This window comes from Phyllobates terribilis, unplaced genomic scaffold (genome assembly GCF_046119375.1).
Source record: "Phyllobates terribilis strain yellow unplaced genomic scaffold, ASM4611937v1 Scaffold_7__3_contigs__length_470593459, whole genome shotgun sequence".
Taxonomy (NCBI): Eukaryota; Metazoa; Chordata; class Amphibia; order Anura; family Dendrobatidae; genus Phyllobates; species Phyllobates terribilis.
Window position 1 is genome coordinate 131,962,454 of NW_027362767.1, and position 16,033 is coordinate 131,978,486.

The 16,033-nt window shown below is 44.8% G+C and overlaps 1 protein-coding gene and 1 long non-coding RNA gene across 3 annotated transcripts in view; one reads left to right on the forward strand and one right to left on the reverse strand.

Moving 5' to 3' along the window:
• Window positions 1–16,033, reverse strand: part of LOC141153914 (uncharacterized) — a 52,843-nt gene that overhangs the window by 9,282 nt on the left and 27,528 nt on the right. The window lies entirely within an intron of this gene.
• BUB1B (BUB1 mitotic checkpoint serine/threonine kinase B) overlaps window positions 2,349–16,033 on the forward strand; it is a 33,045-nt gene continuing 19,360 nt past the window's right edge. For both annotated transcript variants that reach the window (XM_073639185.1, XM_073639186.1), the window contains exons 1-9: window positions 2,349–2,471; window positions 3,479–3,630; window positions 4,936–4,995; window positions 5,615–5,759; window positions 9,772–9,968; window positions 12,936–13,099; window positions 14,966–15,162; window positions 15,263–15,357; window positions 15,650–15,867. In XM_073639185.1, coding sequence (XP_073495286.1) covers window positions 3,491–3,630; window positions 4,936–4,995; window positions 5,615–5,759; window positions 9,772–9,968; window positions 12,936–13,099; window positions 14,966–15,162; window positions 15,263–15,357; window positions 15,650–15,867 — 1,216 coding nt within the window. In that variant the 5' untranslated portion in view covers window positions 2,349–2,471; window positions 3,479–3,490. The remainder of the gene's footprint in view (window positions 2,472–3,478; window positions 3,631–4,935; window positions 4,996–5,614; window positions 5,760–9,771; window positions 9,969–12,935; window positions 13,100–14,965; window positions 15,163–15,262; window positions 15,358–15,649; window positions 15,868–16,033) is intronic.

A 16,033-nucleotide genomic window follows, 5' to 3' on the forward strand; every position in this document is an offset into this window, starting at 1 on the left:
GGAAATATAGGGGATTCCACGTTACTGGTAGTACAAAGGCTCTGGAACAGCGCTATGGCTCCTCGCCCCCCAAAAGAAATCCAGTGAATTCTGGGCTCCCAAATTCAAATGCCCCCCTCCCTTCTGAGCCCTAGTGTGCCTAAACCGCAGTTAGCGTCCACGCGTTTGGCATTTGTGTAGCAATGAGAGCCCATCTAATTTATGGGTGCATGTCTCCAGAAGCATGAGCTGGGCACTACAACGTACTGGTCACTACAACAGCAGATTTGCAATTTTCAATCAGCAACATCCACTGCTGCTTGTTTCTGGGAAACATTCATGGAGTCAAAATCGTCACTACACCTGTAGATAAATTCCCAAGGGGGTATAATTTCCAAAATGGGGTCATTTGAGGGGGATTCTGCTCTTCTAGCACGTAGGGGCTCTGTATATGGAGTCCGCATACTATTCTAGAAATATATGTGCTCCAGGAAGCAGATAGCGCTCTGTCCCTCCAGAGTCTCGCCGTGTGGCTAAGCAGTACTGTACAGCCACATATGGGGTATTTTGAAGTTCAGCAGAAATTGTGGAACAAATTTTGGTGCCACTTTTATCCATTTCCCAGTCTGAAAATGTAAAATCTGGGGCCAAAACAAAATTTTGGTGGTAAAAATGTAATTATTTTTTCTTCACTTCCCAATGGTATAGAATTCTGTGACCCACCTGTGGTGTCAATATGATCACTGCACCCCTAAATGAATTGAGAATTTGTAAAATGGGGTCACTTACGAGGGGGTTCAGCTGTTCTGGCACCTCAGGGGCTTTTCAAGTAGGTCATGGCACCCGCAAACCATAACAGTAAAATCTGCACTATAATATGGCACTCATTCCCTTCTGAGTTTTGTACTGTGCCTGAAAAGTATTTCCCGATTACATGTAGGGTATTGGTGCAATCAAGAGAAATTTTTTCCTATTTACCCTTATAAAAATTTAAAATTTGGGGCTAAAACAATATTTTACAGGTAAAAATGTAATTATTCTTTCTTCAGTGCCCAATGGTATAAATTTTGGTGAGGCACAAGTGGTGTCAACATGCTGACTGCCACCCTAGATTAATTTATTGAGAGGTGTAGTTTGTAAAATGGGTCACTTATGGGGGGTGGGGGGTTCGGCTGATCTGGCATCTCAGGGGCTCTACCAATGTGACCTGTCACCATCGAACCATTCCAGCAAAATCTGAACTCCAATAAGGCGCTTCTTCTCTTCTCAGCTTTGCGCTGTGCCTCAAAAGATGTTTTTGACCACATATGGAATATCTGCGTACTCAGAAGAAATTGCACAACAAACTGTCTTGTGAAAATAAATAAAAATGGGGCTAAAAGAACATTTTTGTGGGAAAAAATGTGTTGTTTTTTTTTTATTTTCACAAATCAACGTTATAAACTTCTATGAAGCACCTGGGGGCTCAAGGTGCTCACCACACATCTTGATAAGTTCCTTGAGGGGTGCAGTTTCCAAAATGGTGTCACTTGTGGGAGGTTTCCACTGTTTAGGCACAACAGGGGCTCCCCAAACGTGACATGGCGTCTGCTCTTTGATTCCAACCAATTTTGAGTTCAAAAAGTCGAACGGTGCTCCTTCTGAGCCCTGCCGTGCGCCCAAACAGTAGTTTTCCCCCACATATGGGGTATCACTGTGCTCAGGAGTAATTTGCACAACAAATTATGGGGTCCATTTTCTCCTGTTACCCTTGTGAAAATAAATTGGGGGCTAAAGTTAAACTTTTCAAAATTTTTCCAAAATTTCATTTTTTTCACAAATAATAAACGCAAGTGATATCAAAGAAATTTTTCCACAATCATGAAGTACAATATGTCAAGAAAAAACAATCTCAGAATCCGGGGGATCTGTTGAAGCGTTCCAGAGTAATTACCTCATAAAGTGACAGTGGTCAGAATTGTAAAATTTGGCCTGGTCATTAACGTGCAAACCACCCTTGGGGGTAAAGGGGTTAAAAGGAGATGAGGCTCATTGGTAATTATACAGTGGAAGTCTAGAAAAACACAAATCACCAACTTTTCTCCCAAAAATAAAGCCCCTCACACGGCTATGGGGAGGAGAAAATAAAGAAAAAATGGCTGCAGGGACAAGAGGGTTCACCTCCACCCCGGCTGTAATCACCAAGAAGTCAAAATGATCACAGGTGTAACCTTTAATTGTGGCGGACACGTTATCCCGCAAGAAAACATACAACTTCTAGTCAGGCAAAAAGAAACTACATCTCCCAAAATCCTTTTCTACTTCCTGGTGCGATCACATGGTATGTTTTAGCGAATCAGCACTCAGTCTAGAAGTACAGCTGCAGTAGGCATGCGCGTCACGTGACAGGTCCCGACGCGCTCCAATCAGAGGGCAACCGCTTCAGTTTGAATGTTGTGTTTGCACCGACGGGTGCCTTCTCCTCCAGTGCAGCCGAAATAACCGGACGGGCGGTGAGTGGCGACTCAGTAATGTACCGGGGCTGGGAGGACGGGCTGGAGCCTGTAGTTCTGCGGCAGTTTCCCAGGCTTGTTAGGCAGTTGGTTGTGCTCTTAAAGGGGCCACATGCGTGTATATATATATATATATATATATATATATATATATATATATATATATTTATTATTTTTTTTTTTTTTTTTTTTTTTTGTTATTTATCAGCATATATATAATTTTATGTAACTTATATACAATATGTATATATAATATATTATAATTGCTAACAAAAACCTCCTATGTCAAAAATTAAGGGATAATTACAGTTAGAGCGCATGGCTTGTTGCCTAGGTTACCGACCACCGCTGCAGCCTCAGACTAGTGGGTTATCTAGGTAAGGAGCGGGTGGCACAACGCAGGGGCTCTGTGCTTTACCCCTTGCATGCACCGCTCTGCCTCTGACCAGCCTTGCTGCCATGTTGCCCCTGCCCACAGCCTGGGAGATCAGAGTTCGGCCCATCAGGGCGACTGTGCCAATGGTCCAAGCTGTCCATCTTCAGGAGCCCGGCCTCTGGAGACGCAGCTGAGTAACTGGGCAACTTCATAGAAGCCCTATAAGAGCCCACACTTGTACAGTGCCCTCCTCGGGCCGCATCCCCTACCTGTATACCCATTCAGGCATATATGGAGGCGTTCTCAGGGTATAATGGGCAGCTGTAGTCCAACAAATACATTTTATCAGGATTAAGTTGTTTTTTGGGACTTAAATTCCCCCCCTAAAATTTTTTTTCCCTTTTCTCCATTCCCAATGGGAGATGTACTGAATGTCTGTACGTAAAGGTTTAAAGGGACGTCCATCTCCTGCTGCGTTTCTTCCCAAGCCTAGGGAATGAATGTAGCGTCTGCGATGTAGCGTCTGCTCTGCCGTCACAGCCAATATCTTTTCCACCCCCCCATCATGCGATGTGGTTACATCAACAATCTCCTCTTTGGGATGCGTTATCCTTAATGTCTTTCTTAACAGCTGCCATTCAGGATGGCACAGGCTGGAGACGAGTGGGAGCTCAGTAAGGAGAATGTCCAACCTCTTCGTCAAGGGAGAGCGATGTCCACCCTGCAGGAGGTTCTCACCCAGCAGGACGGGGCCAGTCACAATACCATCCAGCAGAAGAAACAGTGAGTGCTTCAGCAAGGGGGACAATCAAGGTTGTCCTCAACTAAAATATGGATACCCTAAACTGGCAGTATAGTGTGTACAGCTCCTGACACTGTAGAGGCTGTTTTTGGGTACTGGAGCTCCGCTCCCAGTGAAGTGAATGGGAGTTGAGTTGCAGCACCCAAGAACGGCCACTGCAAAGTGTGCGGAGCTGTGATGTCCCAGCTCTACTCCAGGACCTGTAAATGGCTCATTGGTTGAGGGGTGGCGGCTCTTGCATTGGTGGGGAATGGAGGGGGTCGGAGTAAAGTGGTGGGTGGTGGCTCTTGCATTGGCGGGAGGGAGGCCGGAGTAAAGCGTTGGCGGTGGGTGGCGGCTCTTGCATTGGCGAGAGGGGGGCCGGAGTAAAGCGTTGGGTGGTGGCTCTTGCATTGTCGGGAGGGGGGCCGGAGTAAAGCGTTGGCAGTGGGTGGCGGCTCTTGCATTGGCTGGGGGGTGCTGCATCTGGCATTAGCGGGGGGTGCCAGATATTGGGCCTCCATTAGTCTGATAATGACTTAAGGGGGGTTCTCCAAGAAATGTCTTACAAATTGCCCTTCTTTCTCTTTCTGGACTTCAAATTGTTTTTTTTTATTGCGACACAGATTTCTTAAAGGGCTTTTCCTGGAAAAGAAATCACTTTGTCTGCTCATTAGACTTGTTCTTTTAGAATCCCATGTTGCGGTTTCTGAACTCCATGTGCCACCAGCTGGGGTGACTGAGCGCACATGTTTGCATTAAACTGGGGTATTCCCGCACACCTGAGCCCCCACTTGGCCTTACACGTGGATGTGCTGATTGGCTGCACCCGGAAATTTACCTTATTTACGTTACCAGCTGTTAATTTGTATTGAGTGCTGACCCAGGGCTCTCCAGTTACGGCACATCCATGTGAAATCTCCATCTGATGACCCATTTTTTTTTATCATACGGCCCACGGAAGCGTAGAGTCATGGATCCATTCACACTTCTCAGATTCGAGTGAGGTCCGTGAGACTCAGCAGGTCCTATTCTGATCCGATTTTGAGGCTGAGAATAGGACGCACTCAATGGGTCTGTGTGCTATCCGCAAAAAAAACAGATGGTACACCGACACGTCACACGAATGTGTTAGTGTAACCTAAAGATGAGGTGGTATGATCATACAGACCGATCAGCGGATGAGGGACTTGTATGTGACATAAGCGCCTGGGAACCATGACACTTTTTTAATTTGGGTTTTTATAACAAGGAGGTGAAAGATTTGATTCTTCATTCGTTAATTTATTTCCTTTTTTTTTATTTAGGGCCTTTGAATTAGAACTTCGCTTCTACAATGGAGACGATCCGCTGGATGTGTGGGACAGGTAGGTCATTAGTTAATAATGGACTGAAAGGGCTTGTTCTTCTCAAGATGTTGACCACCGATCCACAGTAGAGAAATGATAAATGTATTATTGCTTGGGCGTTGGACCGCTGGGACCCCCAGCAAATCCATAGAAGACTTAGCCATCCCTGATCTCTCAGAAGTACTACAATGAGACCACTGTGAGATCACCCCTCCCCCCCCCCATACCCGGACCACCACATCAGAAGACAGCTTTTCAGTGTTCATTTCAGAGAGCTGTGATATAGAGGAGTGACCTGATTGGGGGTGGGAGATTATAGACCTGTTTAGAAAGCAGGTGAAGCCAGTGGCCTCAACACAATGGACCAGGACGTTTTTGGAAACAGGCACCCTTTCAGAATGGATGATTTGCTGAATATATTTGTATAATACACCATCTTTGACTTTGCAAAACAAAACAGCAAGTGCTTTCCTTCCCTGCCCCTCTGTAACAACTAGTGAAACTTTTTTAGGGTGATAATGAAGTTCTTATGTTATGGGATTTGTAATGGTGATCGGTTCTGGGTAATTTCTTTCAATGTGAAAATATCTTAAAAAAAAAATAAATAGAAAAAGTTTGATTATCTTTATGTCTTAAGGTATATAAAATGGGCAGAACAAGCATTTCCTCAGGGCGGTAAAGAGAGTAACCTGCGTCCGCTGCTTGAGAGAGCCGTCAAGATCTTCCACGAAGAGCAGAAATACTATGGGGACCCGCGCTATCTTAACATTTGCCTCAAGTTTGTAAGTTCAGCCAAATAATTTTTCCTTTGTAAGCTATTATGGCTACGCCATGTACTCCACCTAATGGCGCGGATATACACTGCTCAAAAAAATAAAGGGAACACTTAAACAACAGAATATAACTCCAAGTAAATCAAACTGTCCACTTAGGAAGCAACACTGATTGACAATCAATTTCACATGCTGTTGTGCAAATGGAATAGACAATAGATGGAAATTATTGGCAATTATCAAGACACCCTCAATAAAGGAGTGGTTCTGCAGGTGGGGACCACAGACCACATCTCAGTACCAATGCTTTCTGGCTGATGTTTTGGTCACTTTTGAATGTTGGTTGTGCTTTCACACTCGTGGTAGCATGAGACGGACTCTACAAACCACAGAAGTTGCTCAGGTAGTGCAGCTCATCCAGGATGGCACATCAATGCGAGCTGTGGCTAGAAGGTTTGCTGTGTCTGTCAGCATAGTGTCCAGAGGCTGGAGGCGCTAGCAGGAGACAGGCCAGTACACCAGGAGACGTGGAGGGGGCTGTAGGAGGGCAACAACCCAGCAGCAGGACCGCGACCTCCGCCTTTGTGCAAGGAGGAACAGGAGGAGTACTGCCAGAGACCTGCAAAATGACCTCCAGCAGGCCACAAATGTGCAAGTGTCTGCACAAACGGTTAGAAACTGACTCCATGAGGGTGGTATGAGGGCCTGACGTCCACAGATGGGGGTTGTGCTTACAGGCCAACACCGTGCAGGACGCTTGGCATTTGCCACAGAACACCAGGATTGGCAAAGTCGCCACTGGCGCACTGTGCTCTTCACAGGTGAAAGCAGGTTCACACTGAGCACATGTGACAGACGTGACAGAGTCTGGAGACACCGTGGAGAGCGATCTGCTGCCTGCAACATCCTTCAGCATGGCAGTGGGTCAGTAATGGTGTGGGGTGGCATTTCTTTGGAGGGCCGCACAGCCCCCCATGTGCTCGCTAGAGGTAGCCTGACTGCCATTAGGTACAGAGATGAGATCATCAGACCCCTTGTGAGAAAATATGCTGGTGCGGTTGGCCCTGGGTTCCTCCTAATGCAGGACAATGTCAGACCTCATGAGGCTGGAGTGTGTCAGCAGTTCCTGCAAGATGAAGGCATTGAAGCTATGGACTGGCCCACCCGTTCCCCAGACCTGAATCCGATTGAGCACATCTGGGACATCATGTCTCGCTCCATCCACCAACGTCACGTTGCACCACAGACTGTCCAGGAGTTGGCGGATGCTTTAGTCCAGGTCTGGGAGGAGATCCCACAGGAGACCATCCGCAACCTCATCAGGAGCATGCCCAGGCATTGTAGGGAGGTCATACAGGCACGTGGAGACCACACACAATACTCAGCCTCATCAGGAGCATGCCCAGGCGTTGTAGGGAGGTCATACAGGCACGTGGAGGCCACACACAATACTGAGCCTCATCAGGAGCATGCCCAGACATTGTAGGGAGGTCATACAGGCACGTGGAGGCCACACACAATACTGAGCCTCATTTTGACTTGTTTTAAGGACATTACATCAAAGTTGGATCAGCCTGTAGTGTGTTTTTCCACTTTAATTTTGGGGGTGACGCCAAATCCAGGCCTCCATTGGTTAATAAATGTGATTTCCATTGATGATTTTTGTGTGATTTTGTTGTCAGCACATTCAGCTTTGTACAGAACAAAGTATTCAATGAGAATATTTCATTCATTCAGATCTAGGATGTGTTATTTGAGTGTTCCCTTTATTTTTTTGAGCAGTGTAATTCGGAGCGAGTGGGAGATTGTTTCTGCTGCAGTTAATGTGTGGAGCTGCCCTATCCTACTCTATTCATTGCTTACATCCTGCAGGAGCGGATATGAGTTGCCTGGTGTTGGCCCACTATCTTTATCATGTTTGTGACCTATCCTAAAAACAGGTTATGCATATGCAAGTTCCAGACAACCCCTGGGGGTACTTATTAGAGATGCGCGAATTGATCCACATCAGTAATTTGTGGCCACCGGACGGGAGCCTTTGAATTCACCTCCTACCTGCCAGCATCCGCGGGTCTTCTTTTGATTAACCAGCCTGGTACACTGCAATGATGACATCTATAGAGGATCCAGGGATTCCGTTAGGTAAGAGGCGGTTCTCGGGTCTCCCAGCTGGCGGCCATGGGTGTTTGATGTCGATTCCCACCAACTCTAGAAATAGGTGAAAGTTTCTGAAATGTTTTGGGATTCTTGCAGGATCATAAAATATAATACAGTGGGGTAAATAATTATTTGATCCCTTGCTGTTTTTGTAAGTTTGCCCACTGACAAAGACATGGACATTCTATAATTTTAAGGGTAGGTTAATATTAACATTGAGGGATGGAATATCCAAAAAAAATCAAGAAAATCACATTGCATAAATTCGATACATTTATTTGCAGTGAGAAATAAGTATTTGATCCCTCTGGCAAACAACACTTGGTGGCAAACCCCTTGTTGGCAGCACAGCAGTCAGACGTTTTTTGTAGTTGATGATGTGGTTTGCGCACATGTCGGGAGGAGTTTTGGTCCACTCCTCTTTGCAGATCATCTCTAAATCATTCAGATTTTGAGGCTGTCGCTTGGCAACTCGGAGCTTCAACTCCCTCCATGAGTTTTCTATGGGATTAAGGTCTGGAGACTGGCTAGGCCACTCCGTGACATTACTGTGCTTCTTTTTGAGCCACTCCTTTGTTGCCTTGGCTGTATGTTTTGGGTCATTTGTCTTGCTGGAAGACCCAATCCCGACCCATCTTCAATGCTCTTACTGAGAGAAGGAGGTTGTTGGCAAAAATCTCACGATACATGACCCCATCAATCTTCCCTTCAGTACAGTGCAGTTGTTGTGCCCCTTTGCAAAAAAGCACCCCCCAAAGTATGTTTCCCCCACCGTGCTTCACGGTTGGGACGATGTTCTTAGGGTTGTACTCATTCTTCTTCATCCAAACAGGGCGAGTTAAGTTAATGCCAAAGAGCTCATTTTTTGTCTCATCTGACTACAGCACCTTCTCCCAATAACTCTCACAATCATCCAGGTGTTAATTGGCAAACTTCAGACGGGCCTGCACATGTGCTTTCTTGAGCAGGGGACCTTGCGGGCACTGCATGATTTTAAACCTTTAAGGCGTAATGTGTTACCAATTGTTTTACCATTGGTGACTATGGTCCCGGCTGCCTTGAGATCATTAACAAGTTCCACCCGTGTAGTTTTAAGCTGATCTCTCACCTTCCTCATGATCAAGGATACCCCACAAGGTGAGATTTTGCATGGTGCCCCAGATCGATGTTGATTGACAGTCATTTTGTATTTCTTCCATTTTCTTACTATTGCACCAACAGTTGTCTTCTCACCCAGCATCTTACTTATGGTTTTGTAGCCCATTCCAGCTTTGTGCAGGTCTATGATCTTGTCCCTGACATCCTTAGAAAGCTCTTTGGTCTTGCCCATGTTGTAGAGGTTAGAGTCTGACTGATTAACTGAGTCTGTGGACAGGAGTCTTTTATACTGGTGACTACGTAAGACAGCTGTCTTTAATGCAGGTATCGAGTTGAATAAGAGCGTCTAACTGGTCTGTAGGAGCCAGAACCTCATAATGGTTTGTAGGGGATCAAATACTTATTTCTCACTGCAAAATGCAAATAAATGTATCTAATTTATACAATGTGATTTTCTTGATTTTTGTTTGGATATTCTATCTCTCAATGTTAAAATTAACCTACCCTAAAATTATAGACTGTTAATGTCTTTGTCAGTGGGAAACTTACAAAAACAGCAAGGGATCAAATACTTATTTCCCCCACTGTATGGACTTGTAAGCAGAGGAATACAACCCAAAATCTGCGTGATGGGCCGTCTGTTCTCTAAGTATTTGATAAGACCTTTATGTTTTGTATTCAAACTTTTAGCATCCGTGTAGATTACTGTAATTATATAGGACCCCCTCTCCCGTCAGGAGATACCAGGTATTATCTGTTGTTGTAGGCACACTTCTGCACAGAGCCCGCAGAGCTGTACAGCTATCTACACAGCCAGGGGATTGGTATCCTACACGCTCAACTCTACGTCACGTGGGCAGAGGACTACGAAGCCAGGGGCAATTATAAGAAAGCCGACTCCATATTCCAGGATGGCATCCAACGCAGAGCTGAGCCTCTGGAGAAACTCGAAGCCCATCACAAGTAAGACCTTTTCCATCTATGTTCACACACTGCAGATTTGTTACAAAGATTTTTGTGCCTGAGAAAAGAGGAGTTTTGGTACTTGCCATAAAGTCTTTCTTGTAGCCTTTATTGGTTTTCCCCAATGAAGTGAGCAAGATTTTGTTTTTGCAACTGTCCCATACGTCTGACACAGTACTGTGGGTATTGGCCCTGACCAGGTAGGAGAAAGTGTTGGGGTCACCCGGTGGGGTGTACCCTCTCCTCAAAGACTAAACATCTCAGTTTCAGCCTAGCGTCTGTATCAGATCTGCTGCAACTTTAATTTTCTACTTTTTATTTTTTTTTATATATTTTTTCTTTCCTTTAGTAGCTGGGTGTCCCTCACTTTTTCCCCTCTTGAACTGGGAGACTACAATGTGTACTTAGCACTAGTAGTTCCTCCCTAGGGGGTTCCCACATTCGCTGGTCCTCTATCCCCCAAGTTGCTTTTACAGAGGATTGCTGGTGTCCCCACTGTCATTCCAGGGCCGCTGAATCCCATTGACTTCTCCATTTGCAGGATTCTCTTCTTTCTTCATTCCAGGTTGGCCTTCAGTCTCAACCTTGCATCCCCTAAGGGACAGATTTTACCCTTTCCATTTTCTTTTTGCCTTCCTCAGGCAGGATAAAACCTTCCATCGTGGGTGGCCATTGTACCCCTCCTTACAGCCAGCTGGCAGAACCTTAATTTTGTCTCTTCTGCTCTAACAGACCCCCCGTTGATTGTCTTCACATTATTTCTTGCAAGTGGCATTACTGGTGGCGATCACCTTCCTGTGCGGGGTGTCTGAGCTTTTTGTGCCCTGCTTGGAAAGGTGGGCATGCTCCCTATGCCATCCCTTTTTTTTTTTTTTTTTTTTTTTTCTTTATCAACAAGCACATTGTACCCCCAACACTTTTATCCTTCTCCCACCTATTCCTGGAGCGGTCTCTCCACCATCTGGATTTGTACCGGGCCATTAGAAGGGTTTTTTTGGGTCTTGCATATTGGTAGGTCATCAATATGTGTTTTAAAGGTGTTGTCTCATAAAAGCAAGCTATAACACTATACAGTGGTGGCCAAAAGTATTGGCACCCCTGCAATTCTGTCAGATAATACTCAGTTTCTTCCTGAAAATGATTGCAATCACAAATTCTTTGGTCTTATTATCTTCATTTAATTTGCTTGCAAGGAAAAAACACTAAAGAGAATGAAGCAAAAATCAAATCATTGATCATTTCACACAAAACTCCAAAAATGGGCCAGACAAAAGTATTGGCACCCTCAGCCTAATACTTGGTTGCACAACCTTTAGCCAAAATAACTGCGAACAACCGCTTCCGGTAACCATCAATGAGTTTCTTACAATGCTCTGCAGGAATTGTAGACCATTCTTCTTTGGCAAACTGCTCCAGGTCCCTGATATTTGAAGGGTGTCTTCTCCAAACTGCCATTTTGAGATCTCTCCACAGGTGTTCTATGGGATTCGGGTCTGGACTCATTGCTGGCCACCTTAGAAGTCTCCAGTGCTTTCTCTCAAACCATTTTATAGTGCTTTTGGAAGTGTGTTTTGGGTCATTGTCCTGCTGGAAGACCCATGACCTCTGAGGGACACCCAGCTTTCTCACACTGGGCCCTACATTATGCTGCAAAATTTGTTGGTAGTCTTCAGACTTCATAATGCCATGCACACGGTCAAGCAGTCCAGTGCCAGAGGCAGCAAAGCAACCCCAAAACATCAGGGAACCTCCGCCATTTTTGACTGTAGGGACCGTGTTCTTTTCTTTGAATGCCTCTTTTTTTTTTTTTTCCTGTACACTCTATGTTGATGCTTTTTCCCAAAAAGCTCTACTTTTGTCTCATCTGACCAGAGAACATTCTTCCAAAACGTTTTAGGCTTTCTCAGGTAAGTTTTGGTAAACTCCAGCCTGGCTTTTTTATGTCTCGGGGTAAGAAGTGGGGTCTTCCTGGGTATCCTACCATACAGTCCCTTTTCATTCAGACGCCGACGGATAGTACGGGTTGACACTGGTGTACCCTCGGACTGCAGGGCAGCTTGAACTTGTTTGGATGTTAGTCGAGGTTCTTTATCCACCATCCGCACAATCTTGCGTTGAAATCTCTCGTCAATTTTCTTTTCCGTCCACATCTAGGGAGGTTAGCCACAGTGCCATGGGCTTTACACTTCTTGATGACACTGCGCACGGAAGACACAGGAACATTCAGGTCTTTGGAGATGGACTTGTAGCCTTGAGATTGCTCATGCTTCCTCACAATTTGGTTTCTCAAGTCCTCAGACAGTTCTTTGGTCTTCTTTCTTTTCTCCATGCTCAATGTGGTACACACAAGGACACAGGACAGAGGTTGAGTCAACTTTAATCCATGTTAACTGGCTGCAAGTGTGATTTAGTTATTGCCAACACCTGTTAGGTGCCACAGGTAAGTTACAGGTGCTGTTAATTACACGAATTAGAGAAGCATCACATGATTTTTCAAACAGTGGCAATACTTTTGTCCACCCCCTTTTTTAGGTTAGGTGTGGAATTATATCCAATTTGGCTTTAGGACAATTCTTTTTGTGTTTTTTCATTGAAGACTAATTAAAAGAAGATAATAATACCAAAGAATTTGTGATGGCAATCATTTTCAGGAAGAAACTGAGTATTATCTGATAGAATTGCAGGGGTGCCAATACTTTTGGCCACCACTGTATCTCATATATACATATACCCAGTCTATTGATGCACATGGATGCCATGAATGCAGGACATCCTCCTATTGGCCTGGACCTATTTTCTGACTGACTGAAGCAGTGTTTGCACCAATTCATTACCGGGGTTGATGCAGGCATTACTCAGCATGCGTCTTGCATTGTAAAGCTGTCTCATTGTATTGATGACAAAGTTCCAAAAATCTGTCCCACCACCTCCTCCTCCATAACTTTATCCTCTTTTAATACTCTGCAGGCAATTCCAAGCACGAGTCTCACGACAGATCTTGCAGGGAATCAGCGATGGCGCTGGGGATCCAGAAGTCACCGAACCGTCACGCAATTCTCTGGTTGATTTAAAAGCCAAAGGGAAGAATAAAGCGAGGGCTCCAATAAACCGAGTGGGGGACGCCGTGAAATGTAGGCGCTGGAATATGTGTGTGTGTGTGTGTGTGTGTGTGTATATATATATATATATGTGTACAGACCAAAAGTTTGGACACACCTTCTCATTTAAATATTTTTCTGTATTTTCATGACTATGAAAATTGTACATTCACACTGAAGGCATCAAAACTATGAATTAACACATGTGGAATTATATACTTAACAAAAAAGTGTGAAACAACTGAAAATATGTCTTATATTCTAGGTTCTTCAAAGTAGCCACCTTTTGCTTTGATGACTGCTTTGCACACTCTTGGCATTCTCTTGATGAGCTTCAAGAGGTAGTCACCGGAAATGGTCTTCACTTCACAGGTGTGCCCTGTCAGGTTTAATAAGTGGGATTTCTTGCCTTATAAATGGGGTTGGGACCATCAGTTGTGTTGTGCAGAAGTCTGGTGGATACACAGCTGATAGTCCTACTGAATAGACTGTTAGAATTTGTATTATGGCAAGAAAAAAGCAGCTAAGAAAAGAAAAATGAGTGGCCATCATTACTTTAAGAAATGAAGGTCAGTCAGTCCGAAAAATTGGGAAAACTTTGAAAGTGTCCACAAGTGCAGTTGCAAAAACCATCAAGCGCTACAAAGAAACTGGCTCACATGAGGACCGCCCCAGGAAAGGAAGACCAAGAGTCACCTCAGCTTCTGAGGATAAGTTTATCCAAGTCACCAGCCTCAGAAATCGCAGGTTAACAGCAGCTCAGATTAGAGACCAGGTCAATGCCACACAGAGTTCTAGCAGCAGACACATCTCTTCAACAACTGTTAAGAGGAGACTTTGTGCAGCAGGCCTTCATGGTAAAATAGCTGCTAGGAAACCACTGCTAAGGACAGGCAACAAGCAGAAGAGACTTGTTTTGGCTTAAGAACACAAGGAATGGACATTAGACCAGTGGATATCTGTGCTTTGGTCTGATGAGTCCAAATTTGAGATATTTGGTTCCAACCACCGTGTCTTTGTGCGACGCCGAAAAGGTGAACGGATGGACTCTACATGCCTGGTTCCCACCGTGAAGCATGGAGGAGGAGGTGTGATGGTGTGGGGGGGCGTTGCTGGTGACACTGTTGGGGATTTATTCAAAATTGAAGGCATACTGAACCAGCATGGCTACCACAGCATCTTGCAGCGGCATGCTATTCCATCCGGTTTGCGTTTAGTTGGACCATCATTTATTTTTCAACAGGACAATGACCCCACACACACCTCCAGGCTGTGTAAGGGCTATTTGACCAAGAAGGAGAGTGATGGGGTGCTACACCAGATGACCTGGCCTCCACAGTCACCAGACCTCAACCATATCGAGATGGTTTGGGGTGAGCTGGACCGCAGAGTGAAGGCAAAAGGGCCAACAAGTGCTAAGCATCTCTGGGAACTCCTTCAAGATTGCTGGAAAACCATTTCCGGGGACTACCTCTTGAAGCTCATCAAGAGAATGGCAAGAGTGTGCAAAGCAGTCATCAAAGCAAAAGGTGGCTACTTTGAAGAACCTAGAATATAAGACATATTTTCAGTTGTTTCACACTTTTTTGTTAAGTATATAATTCCACATGTGTTAATTCATAGTTTTGATGCCTTCAGTGTGAATGTACAATTTTCATAGTCATGAAAATACAGAAAAATCCTTAAATGAGGTGTGTCCAAACTTTTGGTCTGTACTGTATGTATATATGTGTATGTATGTATGTGTGTATATGTATGTATGTATATATATATATATATAAAAAATAAATATTAATATTAATATTAATTTTTCCGTTTCACAATCTTCCCTTTTCTTTATATTATAGCACAAGGTAGAAATTTTACATTTTTTTTTTATTTTTTTTTTTATTTTCCCAGCTCGTAGCCTGGGGTTAAGTGCTTCAGGTGCTCCTCCGCAGATCCCAAGCAACTCTCGTATAGCAGTGTTTGATGAGAATGCGGGCGCTCTGATGCCAGGAGCCATGGCTGCCACAACTGATCAACCCTGGGCAGCATTACCTCCGGCACGAGCAAAGGAAAATGAGCAGAAAGCAGGACCCTGGAGCTCTGGAAGGGTAAGTGCTGGATTTGTGCAACTACTCCATATACAACAATAACCGGATCGCAAGGCGGATTTCACACCACCTTCTTAAATTTTATTTTTATTTTTTCCAGCCATCCAAAAGCAGTCATCAGCCACCCAGCGAGCCTCCGCAGAGCCTGCCCAGCTTCACACCGTATGTGGATGCAGTGGTCCAGCAGCAGACAGTGTAAGGAGCTTCCACTTTGGCTCAGGACTTCACCCTTTTGTGACGGGCGAATTTTCTTTGTTGTGGTCTCGTGACCTGATCTCTTCCCCTTTAACTGCTGCTGTCAGAAACTGGCACAAGCATTTAAAGTGGTTAGTGTACATAATGCGGGCTCGACCCCTGCAGACTTGGAGTGTGATGTACATTTACGTCACACGTCGGAAGGGGTTAGAGTCCAGCAATGCGTCTCCTGCAGGCATTACACGGGACAGTAAGTTGTATGGTCTACCGTATCATTGCTTGTTCTCTTTAGAACCCCCTGCAAGATTAATCCGTCAGTCAGCAGCGTCCTGAGTTCTCGTAAGCCGAGCAAAGAGGAGGATCCCCTGCAACGACTGCAGAGCAATGCACAAGGCAAAGAGGAGAAGGTCATGTACTGCAAAAGCAAAATCTATGCCGGCGTGGAGGAGTTCTCCTTAGAGGAGATCCGGGCAGAAATGTACATGGCAAAGATCCGAAAGAAGAGAGAAGGTTTGTCCTCATATAGTCGGGGGTGATGAACCATGGGTTATGGATGTACTGTCTTATGATTCTCCTCCCAGAGATCACAATGTGGATCTGCCGATAGAACAACTGCACTTTTAAGATTTTTACCCCTCACCCTGAACTAATGTATCATGTCTATTGTCTTTGGCAG